The 24,460-nt window shown below is 45.1% G+C and overlaps 1 protein-coding gene across 1 annotated transcript in view; it reads left to right on the forward strand.

Annotated features, from left to right (window-relative positions):
* The window catches only part of LOC146813668 (solute carrier family 22 member 7-like), a 249,057-nt gene that overhangs the window by 219,809 nt on the left and 4,788 nt on the right, over positions 1–24,460 (forward strand). The window contains exons 9-10 of the mRNA XM_085610166.1: positions 2,473–2,581; positions 10,875–11,081. Coding sequence (XP_085466292.1) covers positions 2,473–2,581; positions 10,875–11,081 — 316 coding nt within the window. The remainder of the gene's footprint in view (positions 1–2,472; positions 2,582–10,874; positions 11,082–24,460) is intronic.

A 24,460-nucleotide genomic window follows, 5' to 3' on the forward strand; every position in this document is an offset into this window, starting at 1 on the left:
TGCAATGGCCCTTCGGGTCATGTTCCCATCAAGCAGTGTCCGTTCCAGTCATGTTCCCATCATGCAATGTCCGTTCCAGTCATGTTCCCATCATGCAATGTCCCTTCCAGTCATGTTCCCGTCATGCAATGTCCCTTCCGGTCATGTTCCCATCATGCAATGTCCCTTCGGGTCATGTTCCTATCATGCAATGTCCCTTCGGGTCATGTTCCCATCATGCAATGTCCGTTCCAGTCATGTTCCCATCATGCAATGTCCCTTACTGTTATGTTCTCGTCATGCAATGCCTCTTCCAGTTATGTTCCCATCATACAATGTCCCTTCCAGTCATGTTCCCATCATGCAATGTCCGTTCTGGTCATGTTCCCATCATGCAATGTCCCTTCCTGTTATGTTCCCGTCATGCAATGTCTTTTCCAGTCATGTTTCCATCATGCACTGTCCCTTCCCGTTATGTTCCCATCATGCAATGTCTCCTCCAATCATGTTCCCATCATGCACTGTCCCTTCCCGTTCTGTTCCCATCATGCAATGTCCCTTCCAGTCATGTTCCAGTCATGCAATGTCCCTTCCGGTAATGTTTCTGAGACTGAAAGATGCTACATGTTGCCATCTTTACTGAATTAAACTCTTGAATCGAGAATACTTGATAGGCTCCTTCACTGGTATCACATATTCCGGAAAGTCTTTCTTGGTACACCTTCTGGTGATGGTTTGAAGCCATGCTTCACTCATATTTCACTCATGTTCCAATCATGCAAATTCCCTTCTAGTCATGTTCCAATCATGCAATGTCCCTTCCAGTCATGTTCCAATCATGCAGTGTCCCTTACAGTCATGTTCCCGTCATGCAATGTCCCTTACGGTCATGTTCCCGTCATGCAATGTCCCTTCCGGTCATGTTCCCATCATGCAATGTCCCTTCGGGTCATGTTCCTATCATGCAATGTCCCTTCGGGTCATGTTCCCATCATGCAATGTCTGTTCCAGTCATGTTCCATCATGCAATGTCCGTTCCAGTCATGTTCCCATCATGCAATGTCCCTTCCAGTCATGTTCCCGTCATGCAATGTCTCTTCCAGTTATGTTCCCATCATGCAATGTCCCTTCCAGTCATGTTCCCATCATGCAATGTCCATTCTGGTCATGTTCCCATCATGCACTGTCCCTTCCCGTTATGTTCCCATCATGCAATGTCTCTTCCAATCATGTTCCCATCATGCACTGTCCCTTCCCGTTATGTTCCCATCATGCAATGTCCCTTCCAGTCATGTTCCCATCATGCAATGTCCCTTCCGGTCATGTTCCCATCATGCAATGTCCCTTCCGGTCATGTTCCTATCATGCAATGGCCCTTCGGGTCATGTTCCCATCAAGCAGTGTCCGTTCCAGTCATGTTCCCATCATGCAATGTCCCTTACTGTTATGTTCTCGTCATGCAATGCCTCTTCCAGTTATGTTCCCATCATACAATGTCCCTTCCAGTCATGTTCCCATCATGCAATGTCCGTTCTGGTCATGTTCCCATCATGCAATGTCCCTTCCTGTTATGTTCCCGTCATGCAATGTCTTTTCCAGTCATGTTTCCATCATGCACTGTCCCTTCCCGTTATGTTCCCATCATGCAATGTCTCCTCCAATCATGTTCCCATCATGCACTGTCCCTTCCCGTTCTGTTCCCATCATGCAATGTCCCTTCCAGTCATGTTCCAGTCATGCAATGTCCCTTCCGGTAATGTTTCTGAGACTGAAAGATGCTACATGTTGCCATCTTTACTGAATTAAACTCTTGAATCGAGAATACTTGATAGGCTCCTTCACTGGTATCACATATTCCGGAAAGTCTTTCTTGGTACACCTTCTGGTGATGGTTTGAAGCCATGCTTCACTCATATTTCACTCATGTTCCAATCATGCAAATTCCCTTCTAGTCATGTTCCAATCATGCAATGTCCCTTCCAGTCATGTTCCAATCATGCAGTGTCCCTTACAGTCATGTTCCCGTCATGCAATGTCCCTTACGGTCATGTTCCCATCATGCAATGTTCCTTCCAGTCATGTTCCAATCATGCAGTGTCCCTTACAGTCATGTTCCCATCATGCAATGTTCCTTACGATCATGTTCCAATCATGCAATGTCCCTTCGTGTCATGTTCCCATCATGCAATGTCCCTTCTTGTCATGTTCGAATCATGCAATGTCCCTTCCAGTCATGTTCCAATCATGCAATGTCCCTTAGTGTCATGTTCCCGTCATGCAATGTCCCTTCCGGTCATGTTCCCATCATGCAATATCCTTTCCGGTAATTTTCCCATCATACAATGCTTCTTTCACCACATAGCTTTGTTATTATGGTTCAACCCATTTTCCTAGCAACTCATGAATAGTTTGTGCCTTCTCTCTTTCTCTCACTCTCTCTCTTATTGTCTCCTTCTGTCTCCTTCTCTCTCTCCTTTGTTTTACAATCTCCAGCTCAAGATGTTCTGCGAACAATAATCGCCATTATAGGGAAAGGTTTCTCTGAATCTTCCTTCACGGCAGTCATGCTGTACACTGCTGAGCTCTACCCCACCGTCCTCAGGTAAGCACCGCCATGTTTTATTTTATTTAAACTCACGATTCCTAATATTTTAGGAGAGCGAACCCTTCTTCTGTGTTTTCTGCCTCACAGGTAGTAACTGAGGTAGATTAGAACTAACCTCAGGTACTCCAACCTGTGTGCCTTTTGCATTAACAATGCACATGGCAGGAATGGAGGAAGTACTCTGCCACCCCCCCAGTCTTTCCAAGCTGGTGGTTGTCAGTGCCCCTGGACTCTTTTAAAGAGAACCTGCGGGGATGTATGTAATGTACCAAGCCTTCACTTCTAACACAATCGCTCTTAGAGCACTGACACCCTCACAGTCTGTATTCCGCAGTTCACCCAACGAAAAGCACGCCTTTCTAGACTGGACGGGCACTTCTGAGAAGGCTTATGTATTTTTAAGCTACGAAAATATTTCACACAAACTGACTAAAGTGATACCCATTCACCTGGTCCTTTTGTCAACATTTGATTAAAGCAGCAACGTTTGGAAACGTTCAAACATCTGGAGGCTTACCCCAATGGATGGTAATTTTTAAAAACATTTTTTAGAGTTTTATATCGCGCGAACTAGACCCGAAGATATCGGATATCAGAGCGCTTTTCATAGCACCAGTTTCATTACACAAGGACACATTAATTTTTTTTTTAGGCACAGGGAGATTAAGTGATTTGCCCAAAATCAAAGGATGTTGAGCGTCGTTGCCGAGACTCGAACCTGGTTCCCAAGCTTTGAAGTCTGTGAATACCAAAATGGTAGCAAGTTTAGGATTTTGTCTTAGGTTAGTTCTGTGAATCGGGCCCAAGGACACTCTTCATGCCGTGGCTACAATATCAACCCTAGACCCCATTTGGTGGCTTCAGAGTCCTGGGTTAGCCCTTCCAATGCTGTTCCCTAAACAAGAGTCGATAGACCAACCTTTTTGTGTAGGCCACCATGTTCTAAAAGAGGTGGCAAATCAGATTGTTATTGAGTAAAAGTTTGTCGTTGGGTTGGGTGCTGCAAGGTGGCCACCTTCAACCTCACTAGTAGGTGCTTCCAGATTGTAGTTTTTACAAGTACCAGGGAAAAAACAACATTCGTTTTTTAAAATGAGTTTTTATTTAAGAAATTGATACATCAAAACACAAACGGTATAATCATGTTCCTGATAGCTGTTACAGTTAAAGTTGGGATTCTTCACCAGCATATGGCCTTTCCCAATTCCAGCTAAAGAATGCCCTGCAATATTACATGGATTGATACAGCGTGTGAAATTATGTATTCACTGACTACATAACAAAGCTGTCTACAGGTTCAATTGTGTCAAAAATATTGAGGAGTCAAGAATATCGTTAGACAGAATATTTTTGTTTTATGTGTTTAATATCAATTATTTTTCTTTTTTTTAGTATATTTTCTTTTATATTTTGATTGAATTTCATTAATGGTTGGTTTTGGGTCTATTGGGGAGTAGGTTGGCAAGCCTTTCCAATATATACTTTATAATTGTTTGTAAACAGTTTATTTACTTTACAAATGTCAATTTGTTGATTTCATTATCAACTATGTAAATATTTAAATTCTAAGTTATTTTGTATGTGATTTAAAAAAGCATTTTCTAATTCATTTTTTTAACAGTTTATTGGATATTTAGAATATTGATTATGTAAACTATTTAATTGTTTTAATACTTTTTATATTCATTAATCATATTATGTTTTATTATTTTTGTATTAAGAATTAATTTTACAGCATTATATTTTTTAAAGAATGCATGCTATTTGGTTTTTGTAGCAGTTTTATTTTTGGTGGGTGTACTTATTTGTTATGCTTTTAGTTGGCAATGTAATTGTAGCATTATACTATTTATGATCCAAAATTGTAATATTGGAATCTTATTTTTCATTCTTTGTATGTTTTATTCTTTTATATGTTATTATTTATTAGTTTTAATTATTTCCATATTTTGTTTATGCTTTAAAGTTATTTTAAAGTTTATCATTTGTTTTATGTTTTTAAGTTATATGTATTTATATATTTTCAATATGTTATGCATATCTTTTTTGAAATATAAGATGCATTTTAATCTATTTTATTTTAATAATATCATGTTAAATATTTTACATTTGATGTGCGTATCGATTTAATGATGATAATTTGATCCACTATCGTTTTTTAAGTCAGTATTTTTGTAATTTACATCGAAAGTAGGTAAAGTCGATATTTGTGTCCTCAATACTTTTTTGACAATATTTAGTATTGTGATAACACTGTTGACGATGTTATGCTGTAGAAACAAAGTATAGCTGTAAATGTCTACATTGAAGCCACTCGCCTTCATCTTTGTGAAGGTCATTTCACAATTGTATGTGATGGAGAGGGACATGTAGTAACGACTTGAGGTACTTCAGCCTTTGTATAGACTTTTTAAACAGGTGCTTTCAGCATCAGAGGGACATCTGGAAATAACTTGAGGGACTGCAGCATCCTTACTGACTTCAGTCTCCTGCCTCTGACTCATGAGTGACATCTAATACTGTCTTGAGGTATTGCAGACATGCAAACACTCAGATCTATTGACTTTGCCAATGCTTGTTGCCATTTGAAATTGTTCACACTTAGGGCATCATAGCGTTTTTCATAAAGGATACACAGGACAAGTTTACATGAATTTTTCCCTGTACGTTTGAGTTCTAAAGGTCCCTCTGGTGTGTGATTTACCATGCAATCAGTAAAGGGTTTACTCTACTAGGATAGCCATCTTCCCGGCTTTCAGAAACAGGTAGAAGCAGATTTATTTACCATGTTCCCTTTTGTGCCTGGTGGTCAATGTTTTCTCATTTTATGGTATCCACATGCTTGCTATTTGTGGGGGAACAGATGTGAAACATGGGTAAACCAAAAAAACTCTTAAGTTTCTGAAAAACAGCTACAATTCTATATTCATAAAGGGTTTCTTTGTGTAAATTGCAAATATTTTCGAAAGTACAGTGATCCTGGAAATCAGAAAATAATTAATTTAAATGGGAAAGAAGACAAATTGGTGACAAGGCTTGCATTGGTACCTTGGTGTTGGAAAGTGGATTATTGGTAGGGGCAAATGTAGGTCTGCCACTGGCAATAAGGCCACTAACACAGTCTAGGGCTCAGAATAGGTCCTAGAAAAATATTTCCATGCCCAACACTTGGTAGCTTGGCTGCGAGCAGGCAGTCTTAACTTCAAAGACAGGTATGTAAAGCATCTAAAAACACCAATTCAGTAAATAATTAAGACACAATGCACAATAAAAATCCAACACCAATTTATAACAAAAGGAAATATTTGTATCTTTAAAATGACACCAAAACAACAAACGTCCAATGTAGGGAACTGGAGAAATAAATTTTGAAAGATTTAGCAATTTCTAGTACATAGAAACCAATAGTGGCTTATTGGGACATCTGGTCACGATAGACCGGGTCAAAGTCAAAGTTTCAGGCCAACCTCAATGGAGCCCTACTCTGCTACCCCTAGTGGTGGGTCTTGGTCACAGTTTTTACGTTTGGCCCTAGAAACGTTTCTGGAGCTTTTCTTCGCGGAGTCCTTCGATGCTCTTAAAGAGGCCAGATTCGGTGAGGGTTCGCCGGCCTCGGATTTCATCTACTCCCGGTCAAATTCTGGAAGTCGGACCTACAGAGCTTTTTAGCGGGATGAATCTGGATGGCTGGCCAGCTCACAGTTGAAGGCAGGCGGCTTGGCTGGCCAGGTTGAGTCGGTCCCCTTATGGAGCTTTTTTCCAAAGTTGCTCCAAAGTTCTCCAAACTCCTGGAACTTCTTCTTGAAGTTCCCCAAAGGGTCCCAAAGTGTGTCAAACTCACTCCAAGGGTCTGGAATCTCCAAGATGGTCCTTAAAAGTTGAGGACTTCAGTTCCCACAATCCACTTGGACAAAACCTTTACAAATCCACTGGTAGTTCTCCAGGTTGAGGTTCTTTGGTGGTGATCCAGGTGAGCTCTGTTAACCTGTAGCTTGCATGGCATCCACTCTTTAGTCCTTTTTACAGCAAGGTAATCCACAGGCTGTAGTTTCAGATGGTGGAGTCTTCGGAGTGCAGGCCTTAGGAATACACATCAAACTTCCAGCATGGCCCGTCTTGCTTTCTTGAATTTCAAGCAGCAGATCTAAGGGGCTCTGCCCTTTTCAGATACTTATTTTAATTTCTCTGGGTCAACCAGGAGGTCCCTCCTGTCCATTGGGCTGCAGGGAATTCTTCCAAATTCATAATGGCTGAATTTCCAGCAGGGAGAGAAGAGCTGGCTAAACACACCCCTAGGATGGGTAATCTCCACAGTCTCTCCCCCTTGCATCGGCTCATTCTTTCCTTAATCCTAGCATCTGGCTGGGGTCACAAGAGTAGAGTTGTAAATGACACTGGTGTCTTCCCTTCCCTTGAAGTCCATTGTTTTCGACTCCTCCCCTGCCCTGGCATTCCTGTTTAACAGAACACTGCCCTACCAGCATAGCTGGTTAACCCCAGGGGCTCTTAATCACCTATTCAAAGAAGACTGGCTAATCCACTTAACTCTGACCAATCAGGACAGACCATTGGAAGGTTGAATCTGGGCTTACAAACAAGAACGTCTTATAACTTCTTCTCTGTACATTTTAGGAGGAATTCTACAATATCATATTGTTGGATTTATTAATACCATTCTAGGAAGTCTTTGAGTGGTATTTTTAGCCTATCAAGAGTTAGCAGTTAATAACTTCTTGCCATGTTAACCTATGTGGCATGGGATTTAAAATGGGGAAAATGACTTGGACATTTTTCCAGCACCAGGGCTTATAAAAACATATTTTATAAGTACTCTACATATATCTACAGGACCCCCACCCCAGGAACACCTAGGGGAGTCTTTAAGGGTTCTGAATATGTAACAATATTGCAGATCCTCCCTCCACAGTGCTCCTACCACCAAAGTCGATTTTGGGCAGCACTTTATCACAATGTGGTTAGTGAAATGTGCAATTTAACTTAAGGGCATATAAAACACATTTTATAAGGCTCCTCCTTATAAATACCCAATTCCCCACCCCTGGGACACCCATGGGAGACCCTGGGGGTACCTAATATGCCCAAACTTTGTAGGTCAACCATTTGTAACACCAAAGTCGAGTTTGGGCACAATTTACATTTTAAAAGCAGTCATGCAACACAGAGTCACTTTTAAACTGACCTCAGGCTTCAGCAGTGCACACATGCAAGTGCGGAAAGGGCTGCTGGCCTCTAAACTGCCATGCCCTATTATATACTAGGGACTGATAGGTAGTTTCAATTCCCCTGCCCTATTATGTACTAGGGCCTTATAGGGTAGGCCATGTCAATCACAGTTACCCCAACCCATAGTGTACCTTAGTGTATGTAGGTGTTTGTACTGTATTCTAAGTGTCTTTCAGCATAGCACTGGCTCTAGGCCTGGTTAGGCAGAGCCCAGGTTCAGTCAGAGTCAGTTACCACCAGCATCAGTCAGCAAAAAGTTAGGGGGTGCCCAGGGCACAGGATGACTTTCCAACACTTGGTGTATTGAAGTTCAAGCTATAAATGACAGCTACTGTTATCTCCCCCATACTTGTTTGGTCACAGAGATATATAGCAGTTGTGGCTTGTATAAACGTCTGTAATAACAAAAGCGAATAACCTCTCCGTGTCTGGTCACAGAAATATATAGTGTGTGTAGTTTGTAGAAAAACATGTGATACTTGGAGCAAGTAACTTCCCCTGATTTTTTGATAACACTCAAATGTGAGTATGAAGGAAAGCCATGCATTTTGGGAAATTAACCAAAAAGGTGAGTTTAAGGATGGCCATTCATACCCCCTCTCAATTCTCAGAGAGCTTTATCAAAAGGTGATTTATGTGGGAACTCACTTAAAATAGGAAGCCAAAAATATTGTACACAATCAGAAATGCAAAAAGGTGAAATCACGTCAAGGGAGTCAGAGTTGCTGAGAAAAGACAGACGTTTAGAGTTGAGCTGGAGTATTTATGCCTTGAAACATGTTTAGCAGAGCCTCAAAACAGAGATTCAAAGGAATTGTGAAAATCAATAACTAACAGCATGGGTTGTAGCATCCTGCATTTCCACACTTGGCCCATCAGAAACATACCTTGCATTTGAGGAACAGCCTGACACTAAGGGCATGAAATGCAGGGGCGTAACGAAACTTGAGAGGGCCCCCCTGCAAAGTATATGGAGGTGGCCCCTAACCTCTAAGGCCAGGGGCCCGCTACCCGTGCACAGTGCTGGAGGGCCCCCCGAAGCTCGCCCGAAAAACCACTAGCAGCAAAACAACAAAAGCATGCTTTGGGAGTAAAGTTGTGCTGTCATACCAAGTGTGGTATAATTCTGTTGTTTGTATGTAGGTGCGAGCATAGATCTGCACAAGGGTTGACATCCAGGGCCTCATTTATGAGGGATTGGCGTAGGGCAACGCCACAAGTCTTGCTGTGCTGCCCTATGCCAATGTGAAAGGGCAGGAATGCACCGTATTTATGCAATACTGTGCACTCCTGTCCTTTCCCGCTGCGCTGGCACACAATTTGATGCTAAGCAGCAACGCAGGCCCCCTTGCACCAGGGTTCAGGGTGCCTCCTTTACTTGCAGGATTGTTTTGGTGCAGGAAGGCGCACCTTCCTGCACAAAAACAATCTCAAGGGTCATTTTCCTCTTTCTATGTGTGCAGCAGAATGTAGCATACATGGAAAGAGGAAAAAACGAGGAGAAATAAAAATATTTTTCCTCGTTACGCCTGCTCTGGGGAGGCGTAAGGTTTTGGGGCTGCCCCAGGTTTACACCTCTTGTAAATAAGCCCCCCAGCGTCTTAGCTGTCTACGCCAAGAGATCACCGAATCTGTTCAGATACGTTCATGGTGCCAAAAGTTATAAGCAAATCAAAAAATGCCTTTTTAACGGAAACTGCACCTGAACCTTTTCCGTTACACAGTGCATCCATCGTCCCTCCCCGCTCCTATCCACAAGTATCCTCTAATCTTCTTTCTGACATTGCATGTCTGGCTATTTGAAATGATGTACCTTCTGGGCTAGCAGACAAAACTCTGATAATAAACTCCAGAGCCTGAACATTTCTGTTTTTAACATTTTGCTCTAGCTTATTGTGACAAATACAATATATGACACATCCTGTGAAAAGATGTTATAGTGCTTGACAAATCTTTGCCATGACAATACGGCATAAGCAATGATGAGGGCAGGAGGAGGGCTAATAAGCCACCGATTAATAGTAGCTACAAATAAGTAGTCGCAGTCAACTGGAAGAAAACCAAGGGCATGATTGTGAGTTTTGCAGTCCTACAGTCCTACAGCGGCGGCGGTCCTCCACCGTCACATCGCTAAACCCATTGTGCGACCGCCCGCCAGATCAGGAATTAAATCCTGGTCTGACGGGCATTATTGCGGCAGTCTGATTGTGGTGGTCTGGAGGCCTCAATGAAGAGGCTATAATGCAGACTGGTGCAGTGAGACCGCTGACTGTACTTTCCTGCACGGTGTGGCATACATACACTGTGCAGGATGTGGGGGTCCAAATACGTCCCCCCCCATGCACCTCTTGGCCCAGATCCAGCAGGGGGCTCCGCTAGGGTGGTCACACAGAGTGGCGGTGGTCCGACTGCCACCACTGATTCGGTGGTCCTATGGATCGCGGGACTCATAATAAGGCCCCGAGCCCCTCACATGGCTCAGATGTTATTCCAAAATGTGAATGCCATTGGCAATGGAAAGATGATGTTCACTGGCAGTGTAAGACCGTATTGCAACCATTGACAGAGGCCCGACAAAGGTTGAAAATAGTCCACTGAGACCTCAGACTCTGAGAGCTCTGGACTTCTATTGATGGGGCTGGTTTGGGAATGTTGGTCGGTCTCTACCCTAAGATGAAGAATTGGGGAACCCCAAAAGATCCTTCTATGTTTTGCCAGGAGGTGTGTGTAATACGGGGCTATTGGCGGGGAAGGGGGTGTTTGCCTAGGTCATGGTTGTACCATAGCATTGTGAGTGTTGCTCAATAATAATTGTTTTTAACCTAAGCCTACATACCATGGGGATATGTGTGATGCTCTTGCAATCCCAAGAGCTTTTCTTATTTGTGATTTTGCGCAAGGTTTGCACGAGGCACCTTTAGGAGGAAGTATCCATCCTTCGGAACACAAAACTGGAATGGTGGTGATAATATTCAAGTGCGTACATGTGAGAGCTGCTGCTCTGGTATCCTGTGCTTCAGACCTTTCTTTCACTGTCTTCTTCCAGGCAGAACGGCATCGGGTACAACTCGTTCCTCGCCCGCATCGGGGTGTCTCTGGCTCCCTTGATCCTGCTGTTGGATGAAGTTTGGAAGGTCCTGCCGCAGCTCATCTACTGCCTGGTGGCCATCGTCTGTGGCTTGGTGGCTTTTTGCCTCCCTGAGACTCTCAACGTGCGGCTGCCGGACACAGTAAAGGACATCGAAGAGACGCGGTAAGGCAGGCTGTACCACTGTGTATGGAACAGTATCTCCAGGAGGTGCATCTGCAGGGATCTATAGAAAGGATGCAGACATATTAGGCAAGCTTCACTCAGCAACTCTACTGACCTTGGATTATTGTCCCAAGTGTTTCTTTTCCTCTCTCTCCCATCAGCCTCTCCTTTCCTGTCTCCAATCCCATGACAGGATGCAGCAAGTGACTAACTATTTCCTGTTTTGCTAATAATTGGCAGTTTAATTTTTTTTCAGAGGGTTTGAGGAATTGTATTTCTCTTTCTGGGAATCTCTGTTCATAATCATGAGCACTGGACCTGCGCTCACACGCTGGCTCCTGCAACTCTTTTAAAAAATATACATTATTTTTGCTTTTCGTTAGAAAAGCCTTTTCTTCTCAATGATACACAAACTAATCTAGCAGCTTAGTAGAAAGTTATATTAACCAATTTAATTTATTTTCTTAAGACCAATAACCAATTAAAAAGTATAAAAGTGACCAGACCAAGAGAACTGGGTGACAAGAAAAAAACCTGTTTTGCAAACTTTTTTCTTTTGAAAGGAAATGAAGGGAAAAGCCAGGGACATAGAGCCATACAGGCTACAACCACTCTAGGCTGTAAATCTGACACTGCAGCTTTAAGGAATCCAAATCCCTCAGTTTCCCATCATGCTCTGCTCATGCTGCAGTTCTTCCTTCTGGCTCCTGGCGGCAGCATCCTAGAGCACTGTGCTGATCTTCTTTGGTTTGTTTTCCTCTGGAAATCTTTCCAACCCACAGTTGAAAGAACTTTACTCAATGCCCACGAAGGACGTGGAGGGCTTTGCTATCATTTCCTGGTTCGGAACATTTTCTTCCTTAATAGTGAAGTCACTTCATGTGGTAGCAAAAAGATTCTCATCATCTGTGTATTAAATGCCTTCATGAGACCCATTCCCCATCCAAAGGACAGAGAAATCATCTGGCTTCATGGACTTCAGGAGGCAGAGCGCAGGCCTCAAGAATCTCTCCCTGGACAGGACGTCCAGTAGAGTGACGAGATGGGGACCTTCTTCCATTGATCAAATTTCCATCTCTGATGACTCCTCAAGAGGGATATCCAAAAGGACCATCTTCACGCAAAATGGTGCTGCTCCTGCCTGACGTCGAGATCCATGACATGGGGGCTTGCTCACCATCGATGGCTGGGTTCCCATGAAGGAGGCATCTGACGTTGAAGAAGGAAAGAGTTTAGACATCGAGGGGGTCAATGACATTGAGGCACCACTCAATGTCGAGGCATACTTCATCATCAGTCGCTCTGCACCACCCTGCAGGATTGATTTACAAGTTGAAATTCTTAGGTTGCCACTGATTTCAGATTCTTGAGAACTCACTGCCTGCATCCATTCCAGCCACTATTATGGGGATGGACTTGCTTGAGAGCTCGGTCACCTCCACAGTCGACTGCACCACTGGGACTTCCCTGTCAAGACCCGCTTCTCCAGTCACCCCGTTTACAGGGACACCTCCAGCAGCCCCATCATCAGGACCACTCACTGTTCCTGGCTCAGGTGACCAAGGAGATCCAAGACTCCTAGTTGAAGATCATGTTGTCCTCTGAGGTCGCAGTCTATAAACCAAGACAGACATCACATGCGTCATTCCAGGTGCTCTAGAAGGTCACGTTCTCCAATACACTCCTTGAGATGTTCTTCAAGAGCATATTCCTTTCATGCTTTTCTTTGAGATCAAAAGTCAGAGGTTATTCCTAAACTTTGGAGGTAGCCATTCAAGACATAGGGAGAAGTCCTAGTGCATATGTATATTTGAGGTACTTATTGTTCATGTGCTTAGTCTTCACGAGTTACCAGTTTAATGTCAAAGTGCAGATAGTTGGCTACACAGAGACAGTGCTCAGATATATCCATTCACAATTACAGTTATGTTTAAGACTCTTGAAGAAAAGTTACTTAAGATTTCTCTTTGTCTTTTACATCCTCCTTCCAGCCGTGGCCCGTGCAGGTAAGAGCGGTAGGGCCGGGTGGGGGGAGATTTCGACAGAAGATGAGGAAATATTAATTATTTAATTTTCACTTGTGGTCGTCTGTCCAAATCCCCCCCACCCGGCACTACAACCCCACCGATCTTACCTGCATGGACCGCAGCTGCCTCCTTCACCTACAGAAATAAGAAGTCAGAGTGGTGGTGCCCTACGTCTACCACTGGCCCTCATATCCCCATATATATATATATCTGTGTATATGGTTACTGGTGAAGCTGGTGAGAGATGGAAAAGCATCACTCCTGTTACTTCGGCACACAAGGTCTCACATAAATTCCCAGAAGACATCAGACGGGTGCTGTCCGGCAGGAACATGTCTCATTTGGCTGTGCTTCCCTTGACAGTACGTTGGATGTAGATCCCATCTGCTTGTCGAGGGAAGGCTTTGTAGTTGTGTGGTCTTTCTGGAGAACGGATGATGTAGGGAGGTCCAGGTGAATTGCTCTGAGCTCTTGCACATTTATAGGGTACAGCTTTTCTACAAAAGACCATTTTCCTTCGGCAGAGAGCACCCCATTCCTTTTGATGTGAGCGTCTCAGGGTGGGGTGTGACTACGTCATCATCTGCAGAGAAGAGATTCTCATGTAGGAAATGAAAAAAGGAGGAGGGAAAGGAATTGTCACGGTCCAGCACACATCCTCCCAGTCAAAAATCATTCACAAACCAGTGTGCAGTTCCTTCATGCGGGTCCCATAATATGATTACTGGTTTAAGGACTAGTTAGGGGTCACAGGGGACATCCTAAATAGGATGCGTGGTCCCTCACCCACCAAAGAGGCATGCTACATCATTGGGTCAACTCCTAGTTGGGTGGGTGCTGCAGAGCCCAACTCGGCCCTTGAAGGAGCTCTTTATCGGAGAGCCTTACTCTGATAGGTACTCGTGAGATTCCGTTGCCACTGGTGGTCGCCCTTCTTACAGGAGGGGTTTAGGGAGGAGCATGCACCCACCCACAAAAATGTAAGCACATTCCTATTCACAAACAGCACCTCTAAAGGCAAAAAGGACCCAAAACAGTTGTAAATGTGCTTCAGCTCCCACCGGGAGAAAGTCCAGCCCCAAACATGACCAACCACTAGTACTGCAACACCCTCCCATAGAAAATATTGGCGGTAGAGGCTTAAAATAGCCCATAGGAAACAATTTTACAATATTTTTTTTAATTTATATTATTTTATTATAAACTATTTTATTACATTTTTAATTAAAAAACTAACATTTAAAGAAAAACAATATTTGAAATAAATTCTTAACATAACTTTTAGAAATGTTTGCCGCATAATAAATAAATATAAACATTTTGCATTAGTTGGGATTTTGTAAAATAAATGTGTAAAAATAATTTACATTTAATATATTTAAGTAAATTAAATATTTAATTTAAAATTAAGTTAATATTTCTTTAGCATTTTTATTTTCTTCTACATTGAAAATGAATATGTAACATTTTTTCACATTAATATTTAAGATAATAATATGATTAGTATTTTTTAAAGTTTTTTAAAGTTTAATTTAGTACACTTTTACCATTTTAAAGTTTCCCTATAATTTACTGTGGGCGATCTCCACCGTAGTGGCAGATACCTCCGTCTACACTCTAGAGGCAGATATCTCCGCCTAGCTGTGAAAAGTTATTAGTAGTAACTTTACACTTCTAAATGTGCCACCATCCCCTGTTTCAGGGGGTGGAGAATAGTAAGTCTACACTTTGCAGTAAATTTACACCCGGAAATGGTGAATAGGTAAAAGTAGTACAAAGCGTAAGACTAAATTTACTCAATAGATTTACTCAAGTGTAAATTCACCTTTGAGAGTAGGCCGCAGTTTCTTTACCAATAACTAGAGGGAACAAAGACTTAATTCTTTTGGCAATGAGACGCCCAGTCCACTCCACTGTCCGGAATGAGGACTTACACTTGCTGTAGCAGCTGGTATAGAAGTCTAGGCACCCTTAGTGGAATGATGGGTGGAATAGAAAGGCATTTCATCTTGTACCTGGTCTCCTTACAATTTCTCACATCCAGTTGTTGCTTGTTGTCCCCTGCCAGAAAGAGAATTGGCTGGAAATGCGCTCTGTGTCATCTTATTTATGTTTGCCGTTTTATATAGCGCGAACTATACCCAATGGGTACCTGAGTGTTTTACAAAAGAACAGTGATGCACTGCATAAGGCAATTTACATGAGAAGTGCTACACAGACAAACAGGTACAAACAAACGTTTAAAATAGCGCATTAGAGTAAAATGAGGTGACATAACCAGTTATAAAAATCTGGTAGGGATCTTTGGCACTTCCAAAACGTCCTCCAATTGGAGTTTGGTTTCATTCCTTCCTGCGGGGCATCTTTCCTTAGCCATGGCCCCATATGAGCGTCCAGCAGAGTTCTGTCGCCTTGGACCCACAACTACACCCCCATGGGGAGATAAGCTGGGGTCAGCGACTCTGTCAAGGAACTGTAGCATAGAGGCGAGCTCCAAGCCATGAATTGTGATCGGCGTCAACTCAAAGCTGGCCTGTCTCTCTGCTGTCCCCAGTGACATTGTACATGTTGAACAGAATCCTGCGGTCTCCTGAGCAGCCCCCCACCAACACTGCGTGGGGGGAGGGGATTACAATCTCCTCTGGTGACCCCCGAGCCCAGGGCTTCTCCAAGGCTGGGAGGAAGCACACAGGCTTGTATACCTGCATACCTGGATGGTGTATACAATCCATCTCTGAGGCTGTGGCACACGGGCACAGAATGCAACAGTACAGCAGGAAAGCGCCAACATCCCCTCGAGACCCCATACAACCGCACCGCCACCACACTCAAGAACATGGTGGTCTTAGGCTGGTGCCAGAGGCTGGAGAGCCTCAGCTGTGGTACTGCAGGTGGAAGCACGACTGCCCCTTCCATTCATTGGTCAGATGGGGAGCTTTACACATGGCCGTGGACAGCTGCTAAGGATGTTTGCCCCTCAGTCATTTCTGTCTTTGAAAATTCTGCCACTGAGGAGACAACTGCTGTTCCTGCCCCTTTAGTTATTGTTGACTTTTCCAACAAGGGTTAGTGGAGCATCTCTGACCCCTTTACATCCTTTGAGTTCTACCTTCAGAATCTCACTACGCTTCTCAAGTCCTACGGCTTCCAAGGTTTGAGCCTCTGTCCACATGTGTTAGATGTTGTACAGGGGATTGTATGTTTTGATTTGACAACAAGAATCTGGAGGGGTTCTTGATCCACTGGAATCCAAGGATTCAAATGTGAGTACTCAACTCCAAGATGCAGTACTGCAAATTGAAGAGGTACAGCAAACAGCAGCATGGGCTCCAAGATGCCCCATAAGTGCTTTGTTGGCCTTCTAATAACTCACTTTTAATGCATTCCACCATCTACTTAGGGATTCATTGTTTCATGATAAGCTTCCCAATACTGACATGAGCACAGAAGACCCTCAGCTGTCTGGATTCCATGACATCTTTCACCTCTCAACGTAGGACTTTGTGTTCGGTTCCCATCTAACATATATAATGATTTTTCTGCAGGCGTCCCTGGATTTAAATGCCAGGGAGACCCATCAGAGATACAACAGATAACTGGAGCAGATCCGGGTACCACATTTCTTTCACCGGTTACAGTCAATTAGAATCAGCATGGATCTTACTCATTGATTATTGTAATCCCAGGGACGTTCCGCGACAGTGCTTCCTCCAGCGACCCTGGACCTGGGTAACCGAATAAGTAAAGCTGGCATTTAAGATTTCTTTGTGAAGGAAACAAATCTAAATAAGACTTTCCATAGGTGCCAATGAAAAACGACAACGCTTCTATTCTCTCATGGGAAGCACCTTCTTAGAGCATCTGCTTCTCTCCATGGACTTTTGGAAGGTGCTGAACTGAAAAGACTGTAGTGAATTTTGTGCCACTGTTGCCAAAGCTCCCTGGACAGAATGTGAACCTTGCCCCACCTCCTCCCCGGCTGGCCCTGTTTCCAGACAGCTCTAGTGTTGACTTCCCCTGAGGTGTAAAGATGAGGCCTGAGGTGGCCGCAGCTCCCTAATGTTGATATAGTAAAGGTGACCTGCACTGCTGAACAGAAATCTACCCCAGTAGGCTGCACAGCCTGAGGACAGCATCTGTGATAAAGGTCCTCTGATGCTGTGGGGAACCAAGAAGAACCCTGTCAAGGTGTTCTTGATGTCCAGCTGAGAGAGTGAATGCAATCATGGCCCTGGAAAGCAATGCCCCGAATCCAGAGTATAATTGTTTATTATCCACCCTCCTGCAGGGGTTCCACCTGCAGATGGGTATGTGGTGCCTGGAAAGGAGAAGGACACCAATCCCAGCAGAGAGGCATCTTTGTATGCTAGGGAAGGTTGAAGGTTAAGTGTATGAGTGGAATCGGTCGCGTTGTAGTGGCTGTTTCCCCTAGGGAAAGGTTCCAACCATATCTCCAAGATACTTTTCTGTAAGAAAAGCAACATGGCATTAATGGTAACCGTATTCTGTGTGTCTGTAGTTACATAAAAAGATATCCATCAGGCTTCGAGGAAGAAGGCACAACATCTCCCAGGTCACCAAAATCCTAGAGCATGTACATGGTTTGCAGGGATCCGCAGGCACTTAAGTTGCTTCCTCTCGAAGAGGCCTTTATCCAGATCAGTAGTGCTTGTACCACCACAAGGCAGTCTTTAGGGATCCTGAGAGGAAGGATTAACCCAAAGGATAGGACCGTGAACTAGCAATGGGAATGCTGCTCCAGCAATCTGTGACGATGATGTCTGGGAGGAATCTGTAAGTACGAGTCTCTTAGGTCTATAGTGAGACAAAGACATGTTCCATGTATGTTGTAGTCAGAAATTCTTTAGACAATCAAAGCCGAGAAGGGTTCATTTACCTTCTTGCCCACTATAAAATGTCATCAGTGCACCCCTTGTCTGTGCTATAGAAGCTTTTCTTTTTCCTTCCTACTTTTGTTGACAAAGTTACAGTCTTGCCTTTCAGGAGCCAAAGATGTCCTGGTGTGAAAAGCACCAACCAATGTAACGGAGACTATTGATATAGTTAAAAGTATAGCAATTTCCCACAAAGCATCAAGAGAAGTGTTAAAAAAAAGAAAATATAGGTGTACATGTTGTTTCAGAAAACAGTAGTAAAGACCAAAACAAGCGTAAAGCTGGGTATCAGAGAAAGACACAGGAAGCGAGTAAGGGAGACAAAAAATCAGTTTTTTAACAAAAAGAATATATGTTTTAGGTGTGGGCGTCCCAATCATGCACCTATGGGTTGACCTTGCCCTGCCAAAAATGGAACATGCAAATATTGTGGTGAAGTTGGTCATTTCAGTAAAGTATGTCAAAGTAAGAGGAACATGGCGAACGTCCTGGCCGAAAGTGACAATGATGAGGAATGGTTGGTTGTCGTGGAAAGACCAAGAGATGTAGGACTGCTGAGGGAAATGAGCAAGATCTTGTGGATCCCTACACTGAGATTTGTGTTGGTGGAACCATTCTTAATTTGCTTGTTGGCTCAGATGCCAAAAATGACAATAATTACTGTAGGAGAGTAGGATCTGCTTCTTATGGTTACCCCCACTTCTTACTGATGTAACACTGTTTTTCGTGTGGCTGGGGCCCTGCTATTCAGGACCCCACCCTAGCTGCTTCCTCTCTAAATGTATTCCTAGTACCTTAGGTACACAACAGATTGGATTCTGAGGTGCCCTTATAAATCCCTAGTACATGGTATACTATGTACCCAGTGCATAGGTACCCCGGAGGCCTAGCAGGGGCTGCAGCATGTATTATGCCACCCCTGTGAAGCCCTCCAAAATGACACCACAGGTCTGCTACTGCAGCCTGGGTAAGGTGGTGCATGCACCCTTTACTGAGATATAGGTTCACTATATCTCACCTATCACTGCACTTATAAACCTATAAGTCACCCCTATGGCAGGCCTTATCAATCCTGAAGGCAGGGTGCTTGGTTTTGTGTGAGAGGGTGCCCATGCATGAGCAGAGCCCCTCTGCAGCCTTTGGAATCTCTTCTCCGGGGTTGTCTGTGATGCAGCCTGACCATATACTCTTAAGTGCATTATAAGCAAACGGTAAATGATAACTTTGGACTGGCTGCACGGAAACATGTCGTGTTTGGTGTCAAACACCTTGGAATCATACCCCCACTTCAGTAACTGGTGTGGGAGTATGATCCCACTCTTCTAGAGGGAGAGACATGACAGCACCGGTATAGCCGGTACCAGCTTAATAGAGCCCTGGCATCACAAAATGCATGCTGCAGCCACAGACGCGAGTCTGGCCTCCTGCTGCTGACCGAAACTCTGGCAGGGGAGGTCTGGACTATAGGTTTCCTGTCACAGGGAGGTGTTGTCACCTCCCAGACAGGCTTTAGTGTATTGGGGCTGGGTGGGTGCACTCTGAGAGTGCTTTGAAGTCCTGCACTGGGGGCACATTTGGTGTCCTTGTGCATAGTCCAGTTCAAACCGGTTGCAGGGGCTACCAGCCCCTGCTCTGACGTGAAACTAAACAAAGGAAATGGGTGTAGCCACCCCTCTTCCCAAACCCTCCCATAGTTGGGTCCCCTGAGTTAGTCCAACCCCTTCCTTGGGTATATAGAAGGAACCTCTGTAACCAGAACTTTAGATATTCCTGGACGAAACTCTGAAACTGAATCCTGGACCTTCGACGATCTGTTCAACGCTAGATGGCTGAAGAATCTCCCTTGGGGTAAAGGAGTTACTCCCCTGCTTGGCAGGCACCAAAGAAGCATCTGCCCGGTCTGCATCTCCGAAGCTCCCGCTGGACGCCAAAGACTTTGCAACACCAGAGGTGGATTTCCAGACTTCCCAGAGGCCGAACCGAGTCCCCAGCAAAGCTGAGACCTGCAGCCCTCGTGGGTACTGTGGAACCGGAACCCCTGGACACCGTGCACATTTGCAAGTTCATCAGCTTCCCGATGACTCTAGAGCGCTGTGCATTGGGTTACTTGTAGCCCAGACCCCGAGCACCTTCTGCACCAAAGATTATGGGTCTACACTTCACGAGTGTTCCGTGAGCCCGCTCTTTGCATTCCGGCTCGAGGTACCTTCGCGATCCCTGGTCCGTCAACTGGTGGGTCCCTGTGAAGGCAACTCTTACTTCAATTGGGCTTCCCTGGTTGCTCCAGATGTGCCTCGACTCTCCATCTCTTGGGGAGTCCCCAGGACCTTGCTGGTCCACACCGAAGCATCTTTCTCCTTTCTGCGTGGGTTGCTGTTGCCAAGGCTTGTTGTGTCCAATCCGGGCACCGACACTGCAGCACTCGACATCCTTTGTGGGACAGCTTGAATCCAGCTCCTCGTCGTCCTCGACGCCTCCCGGTCCTCGTGGCTGAAAAGTCAAGCTTCACCTCTTTCACCTGAAACACCAGACATCGGTGGTGTTGGACTTGGCCCTTTTTGCAGGGTCATCCCTAAACTTTTTGCCTTCCTCCCATATTTTTCCTGACCTGTTGTTGGCTGATTTATGACTCTGGGCACCTTACCACTGCTGATCAGTGCTAAGGTGCATATGCTCTCCCTATGGTAAAATGTTGATGTTCATTGGATTCCATGATTAGCTTATTTGGTTTACTATCAGCCCCTAGTAGGGTACACCAGGGGTGCCGAGGGCTTGTATATCCAAATGCTGCTAGTGGGCTTGCAGCACTGGTTGTGCCACCCACAGAAGCAGCCCGGTAAAATGTGTCTAAGGTCTGCCATTGCAGAACCTGCATGCAATCTGGTACTGTCATGCTGACTGGGCAAGTGTCCCCACTTGCCAGTCCCTAAACCTTCCCTTACCTTCATGTTAGTCACCCCTATGGTAGGCCCTAGGGCAGGGTGCATTGTAAGGATAAGGTAGGACATGCCCTGAGGTGTGTAGCATGTCCTAATAGTGAATTACAGCCATTTTCGTTTTTCACTATTGTAAGGCTACCTGCTCTCCATAGGCCACAATGGGCTGCTAGATTATAACACTCTATAATCCTAGCAGGCTCAGGAAGCATGGTAGAAATTCGTGTTAAGTATGCCTGAACTCGGAATAATAAAATACATCTTTTAGTAAAGGTTTTATTTTTGATATAACCTTGACTGGTGTCCATTTGTGGTGTGTCATTGTATTACTGTATGTGTTCACAAATGCTTGACTTATGACGCCCTGAGAATAGTCTTGACTGCTTGCGCCACACTACCTAAAGGGTGAGCAGGGGTTATTTGAAAGGGTGATCCCCTTACTCTGACTTAGAATTGAGAGTCCCTGCTTGTCGCAAGTGCATACCTGTGCCAACTAGAGATTCCAAATTCTAAAAGGTGGGCATTCGTCTATCGTGCCCCTGGTAACTGGCAAGTGACCAAGACTCTGTCCCCTCAGCTTTCAGGTTCTTCACATCTCCGATCCAGGCTTGGATCTCTTCGGACACTTTGCATCTTCCTGGCAGCAGCATTTCTTCGCAAGCTGCCATTGAAAACGACAACGCGACCCAACACCATTTGACACCTATGCACCCGGCTTCCCTGGGTGAGGTAACTCGAGTACTCCAGTGCTCCCGTGGGTATTGACCCTAGAACTGTCTAAGTCCAAGAGGATTTGGTCCTAGTCTATTTCTAAGTGTCCTTTAACTTTAAAAATCTAACCGCAACTTTCCCCATAGAAGCTAACGGCACTCGCGGCTGTGTCCTCACACTGCACACGGCCCGTGGGTCCCCTGTGGGTGGTTCCTTGGGGTCCCAGCGATTCTACAGGCTCTAGGCCTTGTGTTTAGTCAAGTCGTGGTTCTTATACCACTTTCTTAGTATATGGTTTGACTTGCCCCTAGGGCCTAGCATATAATGTGCTTATTTACTGTATTCGTTGAAGTGTAACTTATGTGCTTTTGCCTCTAATCTCATAAAGAGACGAGAGGGGTGTGTTTAGTAATAAATACATATATTTTATATATATACCTGGTGTGGTCTCCTTTCATTTAGTCATTCAAGAGATTATAGACTGGTAAAACAAGCTGCTTTACATTCCTTCAAGACTTAGCCTGAAGGCTGCTCTCCATAGCTACTACTAGGATAGCTTTCAATAAAGGTTGTCTTTAACCTATCATCAATAAGGGGTTGTTTTGACTGGTACAGGGTGCCCACTATAACTAGTGGACAGCATATACCAGGCCAACTTCTCACAATTACTGAAGATCTGTTTGCAAAAAATGTGTGAGAAAATAACTTCTCCTACCAGATAGGTGCCCTGGATCCTATGAAGGGAAAAAATCGAGTTGGTGGGATACTTTGAAACTAGTCTACAAATCAAAGAAAAGACAATTTTTTAGAAAAGTATACATAGCAAAGGAGGGGCTGATTATTTTGAGATGGTACCATCAGGGTCTGTTTGGGATGACACTTAAACCAGGGTGAAAAGTACAGGTGTCACTGGTAAGTGAATACAATCAGAGTGGTCCACACGGTAGGAATGGTCCACATGTGGTTTCACAAGAGGAACAACCAATGGTTAAGAAGTGTTTGCACATGTTTAAGAATGTTTTCAGTGGATGTTTCGGAAACATCAGTGATTTCAAGCATAGGATCCACGTACAGGACAGAGTAGTTCCAGTAAAAGACAAAATGAGTGCTGTGCCATTCAGTGTTCGAGAGAAATTGGCAGAAATGTTAAGGAAAATGTCAATGGAAGGTGTAATTGAACCAGGGGGGTTGTCTTTATGGCTATCTCCACAAAAATGGAGCTTTGCAGATCTGTGTTGCTCTACGAAGCCGAAATAAAGTCTTTTGGGTGGATTCCTATCCACTACCACATATAGATGATAAACTCACGACGGAGCGGGAGCACCTGTATTCAGTAAAATCGTCTTGGCATCTGCGTGCCACCAAGTTGAATTAGACCATTCATGGCAGACGTCTATCAATCAATCAATCAATCAATCATGGAATTTATAGCGCGCACTACTCACCCGGAAGGGTCTCAAGGCGCTTGGGGGAGGGGGTCTGCTACTGCTCGAACAGCCAGGTCTTGAGCTGTTTCCTGAAGGCGAAGTGGTCCTGGGTCAGCCGCAGGTGGACGGGCAGGGAGTTCCATGTCTTGGCCGCTAGGTAGGAGAAGGATCTTCCTCCGGCGGTGGCTCTCTGGATGCGAGGGACGGCGGCGAGGGCGAGGTTTGCGGATCGTAGCTGTCGGGTGGGCGTGTAGAAAGTCAGGCGGTCGTTGAGGTACCTTGGGCCCAGGTCGTGGAGGGATTTGTGTGCGTGGGTGAGGAGTCTGAACGTGATCCTCTTGTTGACAGGGAGCCAGTGCAGGTCTCTCAGGTGGCTCGAGATGTGGCTGCGTCGGGGGGCGTCCAGGATGAGACGGGCGGAGGCGTTCTGGATACGCTGAAGTCTTTTCAGAAGCTTGGCTGTAGTGCCGGCGTAGAGGGTGTTTCCGTAGTCTAGTCTGCTGGTGACGAGGGCCTGGGTGACAGTCTTCCTGGTCTCGGTCGGGATCCATCTGAAGATCTTGCGGAGCATGCGGAGGTTGTGGAAGCAAGATGAGGAGACAGCGTTGACTTGTCTGGTCATCGATAGGGAGGAGTCCAGGATGACGCCCAGGTTGCGTGCGTGGTCCGTTGGCTTGGGTGCGGTGCCCAGGGCCGGGGGCCACCAGGAGTCGTCCCATGCGGAGGGCGACGGTCCCAGGATGAGGACTTCTGTCTTGTCCGTGTTCAACTTCAGGCGGCTGATGTTCATCCATTCGGCGACATCTTTCATCCCTTCGTGTAGGTCGGCTTTGGCGGTGTCGGGGTCTCTGGTGAGGGAGAGAATCAGCTGGGTGTCATCGGCGTAGGAAATGATGTTGAGGTTGTGTTGGCGTGCGATGGCAGCGAGGGGTTTCATGTAGATGTTGAAGAGAGTGGGGCTGAGCGACGATCCTTGCGGGACGCCGCAGATGACTTCGGTGGCCTCAGAGCGGAACGGAGGGAGGCGTACTCTCTGTGTTCTGCCGGAGAGGAATGAGATGATCCATTCCAGAGCAGTCCCCTGGATGCCGGTGTCATTGAGGCGTTGGACTAGGGTGCGGTGGCAGACCGTGTCAAATGCTGCGGAGAGGTCAAGGAGGATGAGTGCCGCTGTTTCACCTTTGTCGAGCAGGGCTCGGATGTCATCGGTGGCTGCGATGAGGGCGGTCTCGGTACTGTGGTTGGCTCTGAATCCGGATTGCGATGGGTCGAGGGATCCGTTCGTCTCGAGGAAGGCGGCCAGCTGCTTGTTGACGACCTTCTCGATGACTTTGGCAGGGAATGGAAGGAGCGAGATTGGGCGGAAGTTCTTGAGGTCGGTCG

The sequence above is a fragment of the Triturus cristatus genome, chromosome 6 (assembly GCF_964204655.1).
Source record: "Triturus cristatus chromosome 6, aTriCri1.1, whole genome shotgun sequence".
Classification (NCBI taxonomy): Eukaryota; Metazoa; Chordata; class Amphibia; order Caudata; family Salamandridae; genus Triturus; species Triturus cristatus.